The following is a 20347-nucleotide window of genomic DNA, read 5'->3' as shown; positions in this document are numbered from 1 at the left end:
CAATGGAAAGCCTGAGACATTTATCAAGTCTAATTTGTTGTAATCTGAACACTAAATCCTGTCTTCCTAACACTGGTGACAGCTGAAATCTCTGCTCAGCCCTCTCGCTTCTGGATTGTTGCTTTTTTCTGGATTCCCTGAAGGCACACTGGTGTATGTCTAGGTTAGGGGACAGCCAAGGATCTGAGGGAGGTGTGTGTGCGTAAGTCAGATTTTTTTTGTTTATTATGTCATTCCATACAATTTTAAGTGAACAGACTTTGAGAAAATCTACTGGGAGTATTACACAGATGATGCCAATATTGATGAGAATGTTTTACATAAGGTAAGAACAGGGACCACTGATACTATCATCCCCCGAAATTTGTACATTCCACACAAAAAGAATAAATAAAGTTTACTGGCATTTAATTAGCATTATTCATGGCAATCTATGAATTATGATACGCCTGAACAATTGCAGAATCTTCAGAGCAAACCAAAGCATTTTCTTCCACTAGCAGATGTAGCCGTTTGTTTCTCTAAAAACAAGCAAATAAATCAATACAACAAAAAACAAACACACAATCCCAAAAGTTGAGGGAGCTTTCCGTGCAGCTTTCAGAGCTCCCTGCTCTGTGGTCCCCTCCATTAAGTATTCTCACCTTTAATATCAAGGTGCTCTCAGCCTCAAACGCTGACCCCTGTGCCATCATCCCATGAACACTTTCTGCATGTGCCTCGTGAAGTGAGACACACTTTCAGGTGAAAAGCTGGATAAAAGTGGAGCTCACCTAATTTGTTTCTCTTCTTTCAAGGTTTGTGTCCCTGCTAGTTTCTGCCTGCTTCTGATTATATTCCAGGCCTTCAGAGAGTGGTTTTAAAATATTTTGTCTAGGGTTAATAAATGTTACTTGCAGGAGTTAGTCAGCTCTTCTTTCACTCCAGAAACTAGAACACTCTGCTTGTCCAAGTTTTCATTGTTACATTTGGTCTAGTGCAATTCAAAGAGTACATTTCCCAACTCCCTATGTTAATATCTGGGTGGGGCTCAGAGCCTCATCCTTGCCACATTTTCTCTCTCTCCCTCTGGTCTACCAGGTGGATGATGCCAGAGTAATCTTTTCTTCTTCTTTTCAACAGGAGTAACTGTAAAGACACATGTTGGTGACGGTCGAGTTGCAGCATAGAAGGAGTCTACGTGTCTAAACCGATGTACGGGGTGGGACTTTCCTGTGGACCAACACCTGACTATGAGGTGTGCGTGAAAGCGATCTTTGTGTTTAGGCTACTTGGATCTTTTTACAGCAGTCATTGCTACTCGTGCAAATAGATCTGCAGAGGTAGTACCCTACTTAATGGTAAAGATGACTAGAAACTAGTCCCATCCTTTGATGATTAACATATATAATCCCTTTCACATGTACCAAATATATTCAGTTCAGTTCAGTCGCTCAGTTGTGTCTGACTCTTTGCGACCATGAATCCCAGCACGCCAGGCCTCCCTGTCCATCACCAACTCTCGGAGTTCACTCAGACTCACGTCTATCAAGTTGGTGATGCCATCCAGCCATCTCATCCTCTGTCGTCCCCTTCTCCTCCTGCCCCCAATCCCTCCCAGCATCAGAGTCTTTTCCAATGAGTCAACTCTTCCCATGAGGTGGCCAAAGTACTGGAGTTTCAGCTTTAGCATCATTCCTTCCAAAGAAATCCCAGGGCTGATCACCTTCAGAATGGACTGGTTGGATCTCCTTGCAGTCCAAGGGACTCTCAAGAGTCTTCTCCAACACCACGGTTCAAAAGCATCAATTCTTTGGCGCTTAGCTTTCTTCACAGTCCAACTCTCACATCCATACATGACCACAGGAAAAACCATAGCCTTGACTAGACTGACTTTTGTTGGCAAAGTAATGTCTCTGCTTTTGAATATGCTATCTAGGTTGGTCATAACTTTCCTTCCAAGGAGTAAGCGTCTTTTAATTTCATGGCTGCAGTCACCATCTGCAGTGATTTTGGAGCCCAAAAAAATAAAGTCTGACACTGTTTCCCCATCTATTTCTCATGAAGTGATGGGACCGGATGCCATGATCTTCGTTTTCTGAATGTTGAGCTTTAAGAAAACTTTTTCACTCTCCACTTTCACTTTCATCAAGAGGCTTTTTAGTTCCTCTTCACTTTCTGCCATAAGGGTGGTGTCATCTGCATATCTGAGGCTATTGATATTTCTCCCGGCAATCTTGATTCCAGCTTTCCAAGGGAATATTTCATGCAAAGATGGGCTTGATAAAGGACAGAAATAGTATGGACCTAACGGAAGCAGAAGATATTAAGAAGAGGTGGCAAGAATACACAGAAGAACTGTACAAAAAAGATCTTCACGAACCAGATAATCATGATGGTGTGATCACTCATCTAGAGCCAGACATCCTGGAATGCAAAGTCAAGTGGGCCTTAGGAAGCATCACTACAAACAAAGCTAGTGGAGGTGATGGAATTCCAGTTGAGCTATTTCAAATCCTGAAAGATGATGCTGTGAAAGTGCTGCACTCAATATGCCAGCAAATTTGGAAAACTCAGCAGTGGCCACAGGACTGGAAAAGGTCAGTTTTCATTCCAATCCCAAAGAAAGGCAATGCCAAAGAATGCTCAAACTACCACACAATTGCACTCATCTCACATGATAGTAAAGTAATGCTCAAAATTCTCTAAGCCAGGCTTCAGCAATACGTGAACCATGAATTTCCTGATGTTCAAGCTGGATTTAGAAAAGGCAGAGGAACCAGAGATCAAATTGCCAACATCTGCTGGATCATGGAAAAAGCAAGAGAGTTCCAGAAAAACATCTATTTCAGCTTTATTGACTATGCCAAAGCCTTTGACTGTGTGGATCACAATAAACTGTGGAAAATTCTGAAAGAGATGGGAATACCAGACCACCTGACCTGCCTCTTGAGAAATCTGAATGCAGGTCAAAAAGCAACAGTTAGAACTGGACATGGAACATCAGACTGGTTCCAAATAGGAAAAGGAGTACATCAAGGCTGTATATTGTCACCCTGCTTATTTAACTTATATGCAGAGTACATCATGAGAAACGCTGGACTGGAAGAAACAAATATATTAGAACACTGGTTTACAAAAATGTGTAACATTTAAGAGCATGACATTTATAAATAGAAAAATAGTGACGTACCTAAAGATCGAATGCCTTTTTGCTCAAGAAAGCTGTTTAAAATATTTGTATTAAGTTTTAATATAAATCCCAGTTCTTGTGTAAGTTTCCAGCATCCATCCTATGAAATTAAGAAAACAAAATTTCAGCCACATTATTACAATTTCATCACATGAGTTATGTGATGAATAATATGTTTTCCACTCAGGGAATTAAGATATCTTTACTGTAAAATCGAAGTTTCTTCATGTGCAAACACAGTATTATTGGGAATCTCATAAATACTATGGACAGTAAGTATTATATCTGGTGGCATTTGTAATAAAGCAGTAGAGAGGTTCACGTATGGAGGTTTTTAAAAATAGTATTATACTTTTTTCTTCTAGTAATTCTTTGAAACAATGTTTCTCAAACTTTTAAATAACATGGTTCCTTTTGTTCAACACTAAAATGTGTCCTTATGATGAAATATGAAAATGACTCTTTTCCACTAAAGATAAAATTATGTTGAACATGCTCTTTGAAACTACCTTCCTTGTGCTCACATACCCTGCCCACTCAAGCTAAGACGGATCTTCATCACATGCTTACAGAAGTGTTGCAAGCCTGATCCTGGGATCCTAACTGAGAAGCAGACAGACTCCAGGTCCAAGGTGAACTAACACAGGGCGTGGAGGCGAAGGTGGGGTGCAGGCAAGCACATGGGTGAAAGGATCTATGGCAACAATTTGAAAACTAACAGGAGTGACACATTGTGCCAGCTGGCCTTCACCTAGTGTGGAGTGCTGTTTTCTTATCTTGTGAGCTGCTTCCTGTGAAGTACTGTCACTGAACCCACTGTGCAGATGAGGACACTGACGTACGAAAACTTAAGCAAGTTGTCCAAAGTCACACAGCTGACAAGCAGTCACAGCAGGACCTAAACCTCAACACTCTGGCTCAAAGACTGTTGCATGCTATGCTGCTTTCAAATGCATTTCTCCAGGTGGGGGCTGCGGGCAGCTGGTCTATCTCTCTGCAAGCTGGACACTTTTATTGCTTTCATTACATGGATGACTGAAAGACTGACTTGCCCTGGATCACAGAGTGGAACGGTTGGGACTTGAACTGACACTAAACCAAGTTATTTTTCTACTTTACTATACTTTTGCCTGGAAAATTCCACAGATGGAGGAGCCTGGTAGGCTACCATGGATGGGGTTGCAAAGAATTAGACATGGCTGAGAGATTGAGCATATTACATCAAAACAAATTAATTACAGATATCAGATTGGGTCTTAGTACCAGTGCAAGAACTAAATTTATAGTGTGATTTAGCTTCACAAATGGAATGCTAATCTCTAATATAAGCTCACATGTTGAGTCATATTCCTGAGAACTTTTAATATTTAGAGTGTACTTACAACACTTGTGCTTTACTTTGCAATGTGAAATTGGTGTGAATTGCAGTTCAGCAGTTTTAGAACCTAGGAGATTAATGTCTTACCCCAGGACCCACTGAGGGATGCTAACCTTCAACTGAGGAATGTTAACACTCCCTTTCATGATATTCTGGCCTAACGGCTAAAAATAGGTAGGTAAGCACCAGCTTTTCTCAAGCACACTGTTTGTTCAGCTGGCTTCTCAGTGAAGGAAGCTGCGTTCTGGCACTAGCTCCTCATGTCAGTGTGGACCAGCAGCAGTCTGGTGAGTAGCTACTTTGTGTAGCACCATTCTGAACTTTGAAGCTACTGAAGCACAGATTTATGGAGAGATAAGACTAGTACCTTGGTCTGAAGCCTGAAGAGTTCAGTCGAAGGCACATAATTCCTCCAGCTTGCTTTGCCAACTAGGCCATCCTCATCTTTTTGTGCCTGAGTACTTGCAGTAAAGCCACTTCTCAGGTCATATTCTGCCAGCTTTTTAAAAATCCTACTTGCCAGAAGTTCTCCTGTTTTATCACTTTCCGTTTCAGAAGAACATTCAAAAAATGAACAATCATATTGGAGGGAGTCTAATGACAAAGGTTCATCATACACAGCTAACAGAGGAATGTCCAGCCGGGCATCCTCAGCAGGGCCAGATGGAGCCACTGGCAGCTTACAATTGGCACTCCTAGGAGATGGGATATGGTGAGAGGGAAGAGGAGAGGAAAGAGGGGGAGGAGGGGGAGGAGGAATGCCAACCCCCTGAGATAGAGGGGGAGGAGGGGGAACAATTCCTCCAGATAGAGGGGGAAGAGGGGGAGAAGGAGGAACACCACCCCACCCAGGTAGAGCGGGAGGAGGGGGAGGAGAAATGCCAACCCTCTGAGATAGAGGGGGAGGAGGGGGAACAAGTCCCCCAGTTAGAGGGGGAAGCGGGGGAGAAGGAGGAACACCACACCATCCAGGTAGAGGGGGAGAAGGGTGAACAACGCCCCTGGGTAGGAAGGGAGGAGAGGCAGGGGAAGAAAAGACAGACTTCACAAGTGGACAAGGGAGAAGACCTGCAGAAGAACAGGAAAAAAGATGCGGCCGTGAGAGAGGGTCCGGCTGATGGGTAGTGAGGGCACTGAAGCCTGTGGCACCCCCTTGATCAGTTTTGGGCAGCTGAGACCTGGAGCCAAACGAGGCCCTGGGAGCAGCAGCAAGTCGCAAAGGTGAGCCCTGGAGATGCAGCCTGGGAAAAGACGCTATGTCCAGGGAAACGTCGGCACCACTGCCCGTTTCCAGGTACTTCTTAGGGGAACCGAAGTGTTTGGGACCAGCTGGAGAACCAAACAGTGCTGAACTGGCCTGAAGGCAGAAACCAGAGCCAACATGGAGGGGTGTAGTTAAGAAACTAGGGGCAGTAGGAATGTCGGAAACGGCCGTTTTCTGTGAGATGGCTTCTGTGAATTGTGGTTTAACTTCTGTTTGTTTAGATGACTCCATCGGACCCAAACCCCAGGGCTCCTCCGCATCCCTGAAGACAAAATTGACCGCTTCAGATTCTTCTGGGGCATCTGAGCTAAAGGCTTCAAAATCTTCAGAAAGTATCATCTTAAGTGATGAACGCTTCTTTTTAGTCCGTTTACGTTTACATTTACGTTTGGGTTCTTGGTTCCATTCAGAGGATGCTGAAAGTGTCTGCCAGAAAGAGAAGTGACAATATAAGGAAAGCACAGGTCAAGTGGATGATGATCAAGAAGCCAGGCTTCCTAGAGCTGACCTCTCAGCACTGATGAAACTGTCTGTCCCAGGGCACTGAGAAGACCAGACACTCAGAGTCACTTACCTATAGTGCCCTCATTTATAGACACGGAGTTGGAGAGCTGGAGACAATATCAGCGGTAAATACACCAAATATCTTAATCTCTCTCTGTTCTTAGAATCACAGAATTTTAAACATCCCTTATTTTCCACAAGACGAAACTGAGGACCATAAAAGGGACTTGCCAAAGACTTGACAATAAGCAATATTATAGTGTCAAATTAGTCCTAAAATGGGCTTTCCAGGTGGCACTGGTGGTAAAGAACCCACCTGCCGATGCAAGAGACATAAAAGATGCAGGTTCAATCCCTGGCTTGGGAAGAGCCACTGGAGGAGGGCATGGCAACCCACTCCAGTATTCTTGCCTAGAGAATCCCATGGACAGAGGAGCCTGGTGGGCTATAGTCCATGGAGTCACAGAGAGTTGGACACAACTAAAGCAACTTAGCAGCCGTAAAATAAACTGATAGAATGAAATTATTCCAGTCTTTTATACTGCTTTAAGAAATATTAAGAAAATGAGAAAACTGAAAAAAAAAAAAAAAACTCCAAAGCTTTAAGTAAATTAATGTCTTTTACACCAGAATATGAAAATGTATAAAAAAAAAGAGAATGAGGGATGCTGTCACTACTATTATCTGAATAAATTTTAAAGAGTATTCCTTAAAAACATCCATGTAAATAAAATCAAATTTTGTAAGAATTACTAGTCCTTGAGATATCTTGAAAATAATCAGCTTTTAGTTTTACCAGTGTAAATGAAGTTTTTTTTTTTAAAAGGAGTAGTCTCTTCCCAGTTCAGACAAATGTGTATATTTAAATAATTAATGGGGCTTCCCTGGTAGCTCTGCTGGTAAAGAATCTTCCTGTGATACAGGAGACCCAAGTTCATTTCCTGGGTTGGGAAGCTCCCCTGGAGAAGGAATAGGCTACCCATTCCAGTCTTCTTGGGCTTCCCTTGTGACTCAGAGGGTAAACAATCCGCCTGCAATGTGGGAGACCTGGGTTCAATCCCTGGGTTGGGAAGATGCCCTGGAGGAGGGCATGACAACCCACTCCAGTATTCTTGCCTGGAGAATCCCCATGGACAGAGGAGCCTTGTAAGCTATAGTCCATGGGGCCACACACAGTCAGACATGCCTGAGCGACTAAGCACAGCTCAGCACATATAATTAATACTGCAGGACACAGGACAAGACACACATTTCAAAATAATATTTAAATTTTTCTGGTTAAATTTTTCTTAATTAGATGAGTAAAGTGAAAAAAGAGCAAGTGATGGACCAGACCCATCAGACATTAAAGACTTCTATAAAATTACAATTATAACAGACTGATCTAGGAAACAGAATACAGGGTCCAGCAACAGATCCTAACACAAGTGGGGAGTTAGGAGATGATAAAGACAACAAAGATTCCTAAAATCAATTAGAGGAAAAGAAGACTTATTTAATAAATGGTGCTGGAGAAAGTTGGAAGTCATCTGGAAAGGAATAAAGCTGTTCCCATATGTCCCATCTTATACCAGGAAAGAAAATTTCAACGTAAACATGAAGCCATACAATTATTTAAAGAAAGAAATCATGGGAAATTTTTATAAAGCATAATATCTGAAGGAAAGATTTCTAAGCATGACTAAAGACAAAGCAACACAAAACAAAGAAACCCAAAGATGAAAATGCTTGACTTCATTAAAATATCTGCATGACAAAATGATGATAAGCAACATCAAAATACAAATGACAAACTGAGAAACAAATTTTTGCAACTCGTATCATAAAGGCCTAATTTCCCTAAAAAATATAATTTTCCTAAGATAAACAAGAAAATGACTAATCTCACAATTTAAAAAGGTACAAGACATTAATGGACGATACCTAGAAAAGATGAATATGTGGGCTATTAGGAATATGAAAACATGTTCCTTTTCATTCATAAAGAAATAAATGAAAATTAAAATATCCCTAATATGCTTTTAACCTATCAGATCTGTAAAGATCAAAAATTTGAATTACTGGGTTAAAGAGAGAATAAAGTAACAGCCTCTCAGGTGCTTCTGATGGAAGAGTGAACTGATATAACCTATGTAGTGGCAATTTGGGCTTTCAGGTGGCTCTAGAGATAAAGAATCTGCCTACCAATGCAGGAGATGCAAGACAGGCAGGTTTGATCTCTGGGTTGCGTAGATCCCCTGGAGCAGGAAATGGCAAGCCACTCCAGTATTCTTGCCTGGAAAATTCCATGGACAGAGGAACCTGATGGGCTGTAGTCCATGGGGCCACAGAGTTGGACACGCAAAGAGGCAATTTGGTTAAAGCTAATTAGATATTCAAAATTTATTTGGGTATAATTGACAAAAACAACTACCTCTTAGAGTGATGAGTTCTGGCATAAATATACATCCCTGAGACCATTGTCACAACGAGGGCAATGACATCTTCAGCACACACTCCTTTAGCATGCCCTTTTGTGCCCCATCTCACTCCTCCTCCTTGCTTTCTGTAACTTCAGATTGGTTTGCACATATTTTGTGTCAATGGAAGCTTACAGCTTATATTCTTTGACTTTTACTCAGTATAACTGCCCTGACATTTATCCATGTTGTTGTATATATCAATGGTTAATTCTCCCTTTTAACCTTTTTTTGAGCTACAGGACTTCCCTGTAGCTCAGATGGTAAAGAATCTGCCTGCAATGCAGAAGATCTGGGTTCAATCCCTGGGTCGGGAAGATCCTCTGGATAAGGGAATGGCAATACATTCCAGTATTCTTGCCTGAAGAACCCCATGGACAGAGGAGCCTGGCAGGCTATAGTCTATTGGGTTGCAAAGAGTCAGACACGGCTGAGAGACTAACACTATTTCTCCTTTTTACTGCTGAGTAGTTACTCTTGTAAGGCTGTACCACAATTTGTTTATTCATTTGTCTCCTGATGGTTGTGTCCAACTTCTGGCTGCTACAAGTAAAGCCACAATGAATACTCATGAACAAGTCTTTGTGTAAACACTTACTTTCATTTCATTTGGCTGGGTCATATGATAGGTGTATAGTTAACTCTTTAAGAAACTGAGAGTTTTCTAAAATGATCTTCTGCTTATTTTTTTTTACTGGGTTGTTTTCTTATTATCGGATTGTAAGACTTCTTTATATATTTTAGATAAACATATTTGTCAGATATGTTTTGCAAACATTTTCTCCCAGTCTGTGGTCTGCCCTTTCATTTTCTTAACAGTGTCTTCTAAAGAATAAAAGTTTTTGATATTAATAAAGTCCAGTTCACCAATTTTTTTGGTAGTTTGTTCTTTAAATTTAGGAAAGCTTTGTACAACCCTAGTTCATTAAGGTTTTCTCCTGTTTTCTTCCCAGATATTCAGGTTTCAGCTATTACATTTAAGCCAATAATCTAGTCGATCTTTTTATATGGAGTGAGCTAAGGGTAGAGGGGTTTTGTTTTGTTTTTTTGGTACATGACTATACAATCTTTTCATAATCTTTTTTCAAAAAGATCATTTTCCCCCATTGAATAGCCTTGGGCCTCTGTAGACAATTGGCCCTATATATCTGGATATATTTCTAGATTCTCCACGCTGTTCCAATGGTCTAGATGTCCATTTTATGTTAATACCACACTTTCCTACTTACTGTGGTGCGGGGAGCGAGCTCCGCCCCTGGCAAAGGTCTTGAGGAAGGAGGCTTGGCATACGCAAAGGCGGGATCGAGCCTCAGGAGTCTCCCTGGAAATTCTCGAGCATCTACCCCCAAAACCAGAGTCTGCCTACTTTCTGCTTTGTGCTTTCACCTACACCTCTGACTTTACGGGGGCTGTCCCCCACTACCTCTTTCTGAAAAAAGAGTTAGCTTACAGCTCCAGTTAATAATTCCTGGGTGTGACAGTGTTTCAACCTACAAACTCCTTTGGAAGTCCTCTAGCCTGCCTGAATAGGTTTTTTCTGGCAACATGTGATTGTTCAGAGCCTCCCAACTTTGAGAGGCAGGAGATGTTCTAAACTGTCTAAACACAGATTCCTTTGAGTAGTTAAAAGATTGATTAGAAATTGTATTGGTGAAGGGTTTTTCACTTGTTGGGCCAATGTTTGCTGCTAAGTCTCCATATCCCTTACCTACTGTGTCCTTGGCGGTGTATTGATTGATATAATGGGTGTATAGAAATGTAAGTAGTAGCCTCAATGTTTGTAACCTTGGACCCTTGAGTTAATTCTTTTCTTGACTGAGCCCACCTCACCTTTGCCCTATAGGAATGCAACTTTATCCAATGCTTTTTGGAGGCTGGCGCCCGACTTTAGAATAATCACCTTTAGAGAAAAATAAAGTTTCTTAAAATGTTAACAGGCCTCCTGGCCAGAAGATGATGTAAATCACCTAAACTTTTGCATATGATAAGTCTGAAAGCCTGGCTTCGATAAGTATCAGGAACTGCTGTCTTTGCATGACTCTACCCCTTCCCCCATTATCCTCTATGCACAGCTTAAGGTATAAAACTACTTTGGAAAATAAAGTATGCCCTTTTTTTTGTTCACCGAAATTTGGTCTCCCCATGTCGTTCTTTCTTTCACCTTCTAGCTGAACTTTTCCTCTGAGGCAGGGAAGCTCGTCAAGCCTACTAATTTTGCCAGGCTTCTAAGATCTGACCAGGGAGGCCTTAGTGTCTCCTCTCCTTCGGGAGAACGGGAGGACGCCTGCGGCCTTCGTAGGTGACGTAAATTCCCTGCTTTGGAATTTTATTCAGCCTCTTTTCTTCACTGAATTTCTTCGCTGAGCTATCCTTATTTCACCACTCTTTATATCCTTAATAAACGTTTAATTAAACAGTTGTTTCCTGATTTTCGCTGAAGCCGTCCCCGCTTCGAATTCCCTGGATCCACTGGGGCTGGACCCCGGCACTGTGGCTTTATAGTAAGCCTCAATATCAGATGGTGTAAGGCCTCCAACCTCTTCTAACTTTTCAAAGTTGTTTTAGCTAGCCAAGATCCTTTACATTTTGTTCTTTAGTTGCCGAGTTGTGTCAGACTCTTTGCAACCCCATGGATTGTAGCCCCCCAGTTGTAGGCACCTCTGTGCATGGGATTCTTCAGGCAAGAATACTGGAGTGAGTTGCCATGCCCTCCTCCAGAGGATCTTCCTTACCCAGGGATCAAACTGGTGTCTCTTATGTCTCCTGTGTCGGCAGGCAGGTTCTTTAGCAGTAGGGCCACCTTGGAAGCACATAAATTTTTTCCCTTGGATTTTAAATCCTTAAATTTTGGCAGTTTTACTTCTCTAATTTGGATACTCCAGAGTCTTACTACCACTGTTTTGTTCCTTTGCTTTTGTATGTCTTCCAGGTTTTATTTCCCTGGAGAAGGGAATGGCAACCTACTCCAGTATTCTTGCCTGGAGAATTCCAAGGATAGAGGAGCTTGGTGGGAATCCATGGGGTTGCAAAGAGTTGGACATGACTAGTGACTAACATCTTCCAGTTTTTATTTAAGTTGTGCTTCTCAACTTCTATTATGTGGTCACAAAGGCCACAGCATAAAGCACTACAAACTTTAATAAATATTGGTGGTGAAATTAGATAATTAGATAGGCTTTTATCACTACTTTCAGGATGAAGTGCCTGTCACTCTTAGAGGTAAAGCCTTTGGCTTCCTGAACCACCGTTTGTCTGTAACCACTATTGTTCCTCTTTTGCACTTTATAGCTACATTTGTAAATGGAGCCTTTTTCACATAACAGCATTTTTAAAAGTGCAAAAATTCCCATCATCAGGGAGACATCAGTATCTGTGTATACAGATCAAAAGGGTGCTATTTTAGCAAAGGGTTCCCCTTACCATCATAAAAGCATGAGCACACAATTGATCAATTGTATCAATTGATTTGTAATCACAATTTGTACATACAATTATATCAATTGATTTGTAATCAACACTTACCTGCATCCTGCTGGCATCTGGTTGTTCCCCCTCCCAGCTCATGTATGGCAGAAAATCTATGTCTTCTTTGGCAATAAGTTCCAAAGTATTTGGAATATCAGGAGAAGGTGACTCATTACCATCCTATATTGAGTAACAATCAGGTAAATAGAAAACAGACATTATCGCATTAAATTATTATTACAAATTCTAAAGCCTCATGAATGTTTGGTTTGGAGTATGTTTGGGGGTCGGACTGGATCCTATGTCCTGGGGGAGAAGATGGTCAGGTTGGGGTGAGGGTCCCCTTCACAGAGCACCCACTGGGTGGCGCTGCACCAAGTGCCTTGGAGGGCTCTCCTCTCAAACTGTGTAGAAGAAAGGGCCACTCACAGGGTAAGGGGAGCCCAGGCCTCTCTTATTTTTTGAGGGTCAAGAATTAATAAAGAAAAAAAAAATTAATAAAGGTGAGAAATGCCAAAAATGTAACAAATTGTAGTATATCTTAAAATTCACATATTCAACAATTTGTTACATTTTTGGCATTTCTCATCTTTATTAATTGTGTACTAATTCAATTATAACATTAAAATAACAGCACAGGTAACTCATGCAGAGATCGCAAGCCCTGTGCCCTGCGTGGATGAGAGGCTTTCTGCTGCTTTTCATGGACGCAGGGGCCACCAGTGACAGCGAAGGCAAGAGTCATCTTCTTAGCCCGCAAATATAGATAAAATGACCGTGAATTAACAATACATACCCTTTTCTCCACAGCCACAAAGCTTGTAAACTGTGTTATGAGAGAGTTTTCTTTACTGAGTTTAATAATCAGAGATTTTAAAGTTTGCTTCTTCATCTAAGAAAAATGAATAATAAGACAATAATAATGAATAACAAATGAAATCATGTCCTATTGACCAATTAAATGAGTACTACATAATACAAAAAGGTGTTTTTCTATAAGAAGTAGATAATGGCACCCCACTCCAGTACTCTTGCCTGGAAAATCCCATGGATGGAGGAGCCTGGTAGGCTGCAGTCCATGGGGTCGCTAAAAGTCAGACATGACTGAGCGACTTCACTTTCACTTTTCACTTTCCTGCATTGGAGAAGGAAATGACAACCCACTCCAGTGTTATTGCCTGGAGAATCCCAGGGACAGGGGAGCCTGGTGGGCTGCCATCTATGGGGTCACACAGAGTCGGACACGACTGAAGTGACTTAGCAGCAATTTTATAACTAGGATTTCCAACGCAACATTGAGTTGATGGCTCTGCCTAAGTATCTCAAGTGGCTAACCTGCCATTTCCTGCAAAAAATGGGCTCAACGAGAGGCTAAAGTACAGAAACAGCAATTCATATTCATGAGCTTCTTGTGGCTTGTGGTGTGTTTATAAGGAGCCCTCAAGGTCAAGGCTGCTGAGCTGCCAAGACCTGTCACACTGAGTCTGTCTCTCACTGTAAAGATGAGGAGCCCAGGGGTGTCAGGAGATAGAGAGACTGGTCCAGGCTGGTCTGCCAGTGTGGCTGGTCAGCTGCCCTCAGATGGAAAAGGACCCTGAGCAAAGCAGGACCAAGGCTGCTGACCTGAGGGTGAGAAGGAGGGTGCTGACCTCTGAGGGAACCAACTGCCTGGGGAGGAGTGCGCTGAGCGCTAATGTTCCAGCCATCATTTGACAGCAGTCATCTGGGTATGGGGTAGCAGAGGGAGTCCCCTGCCAGGGCCTCAGTGGCTCAGTGATGGGGGGGCAAGGTGGGCTTGGCTCTGCTGAGCTCCCCAGGCGGCTCAGCCCCCCAGACCCGGCCTTTTCATCACAGATGGAGATATTCACCCTACAACACACAAGCACCTAGGTGGTGTCTTTACAGGCACTGAGGGAGGTGTCTGAGTCTCCTTTGTTCTGTCAATAATTCATTCAATGAGCTAACTAAAAACTAAATCAAGTAACTATGGGGCACCGTGCACCCCGGCATGGAAAACACGCAATGACGACAGGGGTTCCTTTCCATCTGCTGATCCTCATTCACATTTCCACGGATAAAGCAACTCAAGAAAGGCCAAGAAAAAGAGACAATGGCTTTCACATGAAAAAGCAAACCTCGTGATTCACTTCATTTTCGTGGAGAATGCCATCTTCATAATCTCTTATCAGAGCTCGCGCTGCCAGCTTGTGAATCATCTGTTCAGGCACCAAAGGAAAAAAGATTCTAATTCATGTCATACATAGGAAATTATTTAAATAATTGAGATGCATTTGCATACAATGAAATTCGCCCCCTTTAGGTGTGCAGGTTGATGAGTTTTAACTAATGTAGATGCTGTGTGGGCTTCCCTGGTGGTTCAGCTGGCAAAGAATCCGCCTGCAATGTGAGAGACCTGGGTTTGATCCCTGGGTTGGAAAGATCCCCTGGGAAGATCCCCTGGAGAAATGGAATGCTACCACTCCAGCATTCTGGCCTGGAGAATTCCACGGACTGTATAGTCCATGGGGTCGCAAAGAGTCGGACATGACTGAGCGACTTTCACTTTCACAGACTGTATGTGGGGGCTTCCCTGGTGGCTCAGCTGAAAAGAATCTGCCTGCAATGCAGAAGATCAGGGTTTGATCACTGGGTTGAGAAGATCCTTGGGAGGAGGGCATGGCAACCCACTCCAGTATTCTTGCTTGGAGAATCCCATGGACAGAGGAGCCTGGTGGGTTACAGTCCATGGGGTCACAAAGATTCAGACACGACTGAAGTGACTGAGTATACATGCATACAGACGGTGTGTGAGCACCACTGAAACACAGAGGAGGGGATTTCTTCCCAATTAAAACCTCGCGTCGTGTCGCTGTGCAGTCACCTTCAGTCCTGGCACCCATTCGTCTCCATTCTGTCCCTATAGTTGGCATTTTCTATACACATGTGAACTGCTCTACTGGAAGAGCCAGCCCAGGGCTGTGAGGCCTGACTGTGATCTCCACTCTGAAGGGGCCACAGACAGAGCACCAGGAAGTCAAGGGCCAGGGTACCACCCTTTCCTCAAATGGCTGAAACAACAGGACTCAAAAGACAACGTCTCCCATCAGTGACAATTCCAACTCCCGCCATTTTTTACTGGTAAGGCCACAATTCACAGTGGAAGGACAACTATAAAAATTGTGACTTTATGGAAAATGACCTGCTCCCAGGTAACATCCCACTGAGATTCAGTTTTTCAGACAATACAAAGATACCCTTAAATTCTATACATAAGTCATTGGCAAGGAATAAGTTAAGTGTTTTCATTCAATGCCAAAATGAAAGCTTGATTTTAGTTTTGTTGTTGTTGTTGTTGTTTAGTCACTAAGTCATGTCCAACTCTTTTGTGACCTCGTGGATTGTAGCCTGCTGGGTTCCTCTGTCCATGGGATTTCCCAGGCAAGAATACTGGAGTGGGTTGCCATTTCCTTCTCCAGGGGATCTTCCCGACCCAGGGATCAAACCTGCGTCCTCCGCATTGGCAGGTGGATTCTTTACCACTGAGCCACAGCAATGTCTGGTTATATAGATATAAATAAGGAATGGTTCTCTGGTTATATAAATACTCCTATGAATAGTAGTAGCAGTTACTGCCTCAGTCGTGTCTGACTCTTTTCGACCCCATGGACTGTAGCTCACTGGGCTCCTCTGTCCATGGAATTCTCCAGGCATACAACACAGACAGGTTAGGAATTTTCCAGATCTAACTATAGCAGATTTGGTACTAATGCAAATACTACAAATTCATTTGCTTTTAATCCAAAAATAGAAAAAACAAAAACACATCCTCAATATACAATGTTTTACTCATCATCCAGTACAGTTATACTCAGTATTCTAAAATAAGTGGCAAGGACCAGGCACTGCAGGTACACTGAACTTGTAAGAAGACATGCACATCTTTGATAACCACCTTTAAAGGTTTCATTCACAAAACACCAGGTTTAACTGCAGTTATTTATGCCCACTGATGCCCCTGTGGATACTCCTGGACTCAAGACCCCGGATGAAGAGCTGCTGCCCTAGAAACTGATGGTCAGTGTCCTCGCTTGTGGAGATGACAACCCTCCACATCACATCAGGTGCTAAGATGTCAACACAGAAAACAATGCAGGAAGGACGTGGTGCATTAAATACGAAAATACAGAATTATTTTAATTTTCAAAAACAGTGAGTGCACAGTTTACGTTTTTAATCTCACCGTTCCAGTTATCTTCTGAAGTTCAGTAGTTGACACCACTGCAGAATACTCTCTCTCTTGAATCAGTGCATGTAGAGTTGCCTGAAATGGGAAAAAAAATTCCTTATAGTTTTTCTACTTCATAATGTCCTGGTTAGTTCAACAGTGATTCTTTCAGTGATTTTAATGGGAATTAAGAGGCTCCCCAGTGCCCTTGGTTAACCAACCACTGTGATTCTAGGAAAACTGTGTAGCATACTATGACTTGGGGGTAAAGGAAAGGGAAGAAAAGAGAAAAAGAAAGTTATTAGCAAAACACATTGCTGTTCCCATAATAAAACTCCTGCGTGCTCCTCACCTGTGTACAGTGAGGAGTGAGCCCGTAGACAAGGAGTCGCTCGCTGTGGAACAGGGACTGCACCTGGGCGGGGGCCTGCAGGGGCGCGGGCGTGTCCGTGCTCAGCTGCTGCCATTTGACGGAGACCGAGTGGCAACTGGGAGAACTCAGCCTATCCATCTGGGCTTCTATCTATTTATCAAGAGGAGTTATTTCTCTTTCAGTGTTACATTCAGAAAATAGTTACCTAACACTTAAAAATGACTTTACATTCTGTCCTTTGGGAATTGTAGCTTTTTTCCCTCCTTCCTGCTACTGGGTACATTTCCAAAAGGATTCTAAGTTGAATTTTTAATAATAGCACTAGCACACAATTTAAATTCACAAACCATCTTAGAATTATTCTATTAATTAATTACCAATAAACAACTTTGTCGTGCAGTAGATTCCAGTTATAAAAATTAACCCTACAAAGGACTTGAATAGGCATTTCTCCAAAGAAGATATGCTAATGGCCAATCAGCACATGAAAAGATGTTGTTACTAGGGAAATGCAAATCAAAACCTTAATTAGATACAAATTCACATCCATTGGGAGGGCTATATAAAATCAAAAAGTGTGAAAATTAAGTGTTGATGCAGATGTGGAATAAACTGGAACCTTGGCACACTGCTAGTGGGAATGTAAAATGCCAGTGAACAACAGTTTGCTGCTGCTGCAAAGTCGTTTCAGTCGTGTCCGACTCTGTGCGACCCCATAGACGGCAGCCCACCAGGCTCCCCCGTCCCTGGGATTCTCCAGGCAAGAATACTGGAGTGGGTTGCCATTTCCTTCTCCAATGCAGGAAAGTGAAAAGTGAAAGTGAAGTCGCTCAGTTGTGTCCGACCCTCAGCGACCCCATGGACTGCAGCCTACCAGGCTTCTCCGTCCATGGGATTTTCCAGGCAGAAGTACTGGAGTGGGGTGCCACTGCCTTCTCCGCAGAATGGCAGCTCTTAAAACACGAAGTGCAGTTACCACATGATTTAGCAATCCCACTTCTGGGTACTGATATTAGAGCCTCCAACACATGCCTGTACACCAATCATCAGGTCAGTATGATTCACATTCAAAAGGCAGAAACAACCCCAGGGTCTAGTGACAATAAATGGATACACAAAATGTGGTGTATACATTTAATGGAATATTTTTCAGCCTTAAAAAGGTACAAAATTCTGACATATACTACAACATGAATGGACCTCAAAGACACTATGCCAAATGAAATAAGCCAGGCACAAAAAGACAAACATTGCTGGATTCCACTGATATGAGGTTCCTAGAGGAGCTAAATTTACAAAGACAGAAGAGGGTGGGTGCCAGGGGTTGGGGGAGCAGGGGCGAGGAGTCATTGTTTAACCAGGGGTAGGGGGTTTCCCTGGGTTCCCAGTGGTTGAGACTCAGTGCTTTCACTGCAAAGGCACAGGTTTGATCCCTGGTCAGGGAACTAGGATTGCTACATGCCACATGGCACAGCCAAAAAAAGAAAAAAATTAGGGATAGACTTCCTGTTTGGGATGATGGAAATGTTCTGGAGCTAGATCATGGTGATGGCTACACAATACTGTGAGTTCACTTAATAACCCTGAATTGTACACCTGAAAATGGTAAAGTTTATGTATATTTTGCCACAATAAAAAATTAATCTGAGCAAAAAAAACGTGTAATATTTCACTTTTAAAAACCAACCCATGACATTATATAAAGCAGAAATCAAACCACTAGCTACAACTGCCTGCAGAGCTCTGGTTAGTGTGTGTTTTGAATCTGAAGCTCATCCAGATGACAAGATAGAATAAATGGCCAAGCTCCATGTGGCTAAAATAAACAGTATGCCGAGGTTTATAGTAATCAGTGGTTAGAGATGGGAAGAGGAATTCATGTTGTCAGAACCAGGGTTAAGGCTTGTATCCATGCAATAATACATAAATTGGAAAAAAAAAAGTTAGCTAGAAGAACGCCCCAGTGGAGTGTTTTCTGTGCAAGCCTAGCAGTAACTAAGGGTGGGGGGGAAGGCTAAGGGTAACTAAGGGTGGGTTGCATACGCTTTGGGTACCTTTTTGCCTTTTTCTAGCTCTCTTTTCCATTGATGAAAACACAAAAGTTACTGTCACTAGATTTCTAAGAAGATAAGATTTCCACATTTAAACATAAGACTGAAATAAGATGTTTGAGACACATACCTGTTTTTTCCAGCTATGTTTGGATTTTGAGTTAAAATACTCAAATACTCCAGCGCCATAGTGGGACAGAGTCCGTAAGACATGACGATTTGCTGTAGAACTGATAACATTTCACGTTTTAACGGAATTTTAGAAACATGTTGAAGTACACGTAGTGAATACTGACACAGCTTAGGACTCAGTGGAAGACACATTATGTTCTGCAGCTGAAGGCAGATATAAAACTTAGGCCAGAAAGTAGGAAACATCTGCAGGTCTGGGTAACCCAAGTTCCCACATACCAGAAGACTCATGTCTCTTTCACAAGAGAAAAAGCATAAATTTCTGGCTTCTGATTCACTGGAGGAGGGAGGAGATGATTCTGAGAAACCTCCGGAGTATTTGTGACAGGGATGGTGACTGGGACCCACTCTCAATGAATGTCAAAGCTGCCATCAGCTGATTCTAAAGTCAAGGCTGACAGAAGGGTTAACCAAGCCTGTGTCTTAAAATCTGGTCCACATTTAGATGACAAAGAACTAGGAAGTAACTCTCATTCCGGCAAATGTAATCTTTGATATTTAATTGACAATGTTCTGTTACATTTCTCTCAATTATTCTACAACTAATCAAGAGTACTTTGTTAGAGAAGTTCCTCCTGAAGTATTAGACAAGTGATCGATAATTTTTTCAGAAAAAGAGTTTGAGAAAGATATTTTGGAAATATACTTCAGCCTATTGATAACGTGGGTATGTCTTTGGTGATAAAAACTAACTGATTTGATTACAACATTGATTAGAAAATCCTCAAGACAGAGTCTATATGTATTTACAGCTTTTACGGGTTAGTGAGGTTGCCATGTGAGCCTGAGAGGACCACTTGTTAAACAGGCGGGATAAACAGTCTCTGCTCCTGGAGACTCACGAAATGTGGTTAGCATGTGAACACGAATGTGTACATATAAAATGAAGAAGAAACCCATAGAAAAACATTAAAAACTGGACAAACTGTGTCCAAGCTCAGGGTCACCTCCCCCTCCAGTCATGATCTGCTCCCTTTGCTCTATGACTATGGGTAGGAGAGCCCTGGACATCCCTCCTAACCCCCGCCTGTGCAGCGGGACGTCCTGCCCAGGGAGGCTGATGCCCACTGGCCAGGACAGTGACCTCACAGTGAGGGAGGGCAGGGGGGCAGGGTCAGGCATGCTGTGTGCAAATGCCAGCATGGCCCCTGCTCTCCGCGGTCTTCCTTATTTTTACACCATAATCCTCAATTCAATGCAAAAACATTAACTATAAATGGGGAGGGAGTGAACCCCAACAGTCGTGGGTTTTAGCTTCTCTAGA

At 42.5% G+C, this 20347-nt stretch overlaps 1 protein-coding gene across 7 annotated transcripts in view; it reads right to left on the bottom strand.

Annotated features, from left to right (window-relative positions):
• PARP4 (poly(ADP-ribose) polymerase family member 4) overlaps positions 1 to 20347 on the bottom strand; it is a 74728-nt gene that overhangs the window by 10335 nt on the left and 44046 nt on the right. For 5 of the 7 annotated variants that reach the window (XM_006046086.4, XM_025262776.3, XM_025262777.3 and 2 more), the window contains 8 exons: positions 19022 to 19121; positions 16820 to 16990; positions 16483 to 16563; positions 14378 to 14458; positions 13039 to 13134; positions 12300 to 12422; positions 4918 to 6240; positions 3173 to 3272 (listed from right to left, as the gene is read on the bottom strand). In XM_006046086.4, coding sequence (XP_006046148.3) covers positions 3173 to 3272; positions 4918 to 6240; positions 12300 to 12422; positions 13039 to 13134; positions 14378 to 14458; positions 16483 to 16563; positions 16820 to 16990; positions 19022 to 19121 — 2075 coding nt within the window. The remainder of the gene's footprint in view (positions 1 to 3172; positions 3273 to 4917; positions 6241 to 12299; positions 12423 to 13038; positions 13135 to 14377; positions 14459 to 16482; positions 16564 to 16819; positions 16991 to 19021; positions 19122 to 20347) is intronic. The other 2 variants (XM_025262778.3, XM_044927276.2) reach the window with 2 other exon arrangements.

This window comes from Bubalus bubalis, chromosome 13 (assembly GCF_019923935.1).
Source record: "Bubalus bubalis isolate 160015118507 breed Murrah chromosome 13, NDDB_SH_1, whole genome shotgun sequence".
NCBI lineage: Eukaryota > Metazoa > Chordata > Mammalia > Artiodactyla > Bovidae > Bubalus > Bubalus bubalis.
This window is presented reverse-complemented; position numbering and strand designations above follow the sequence as displayed.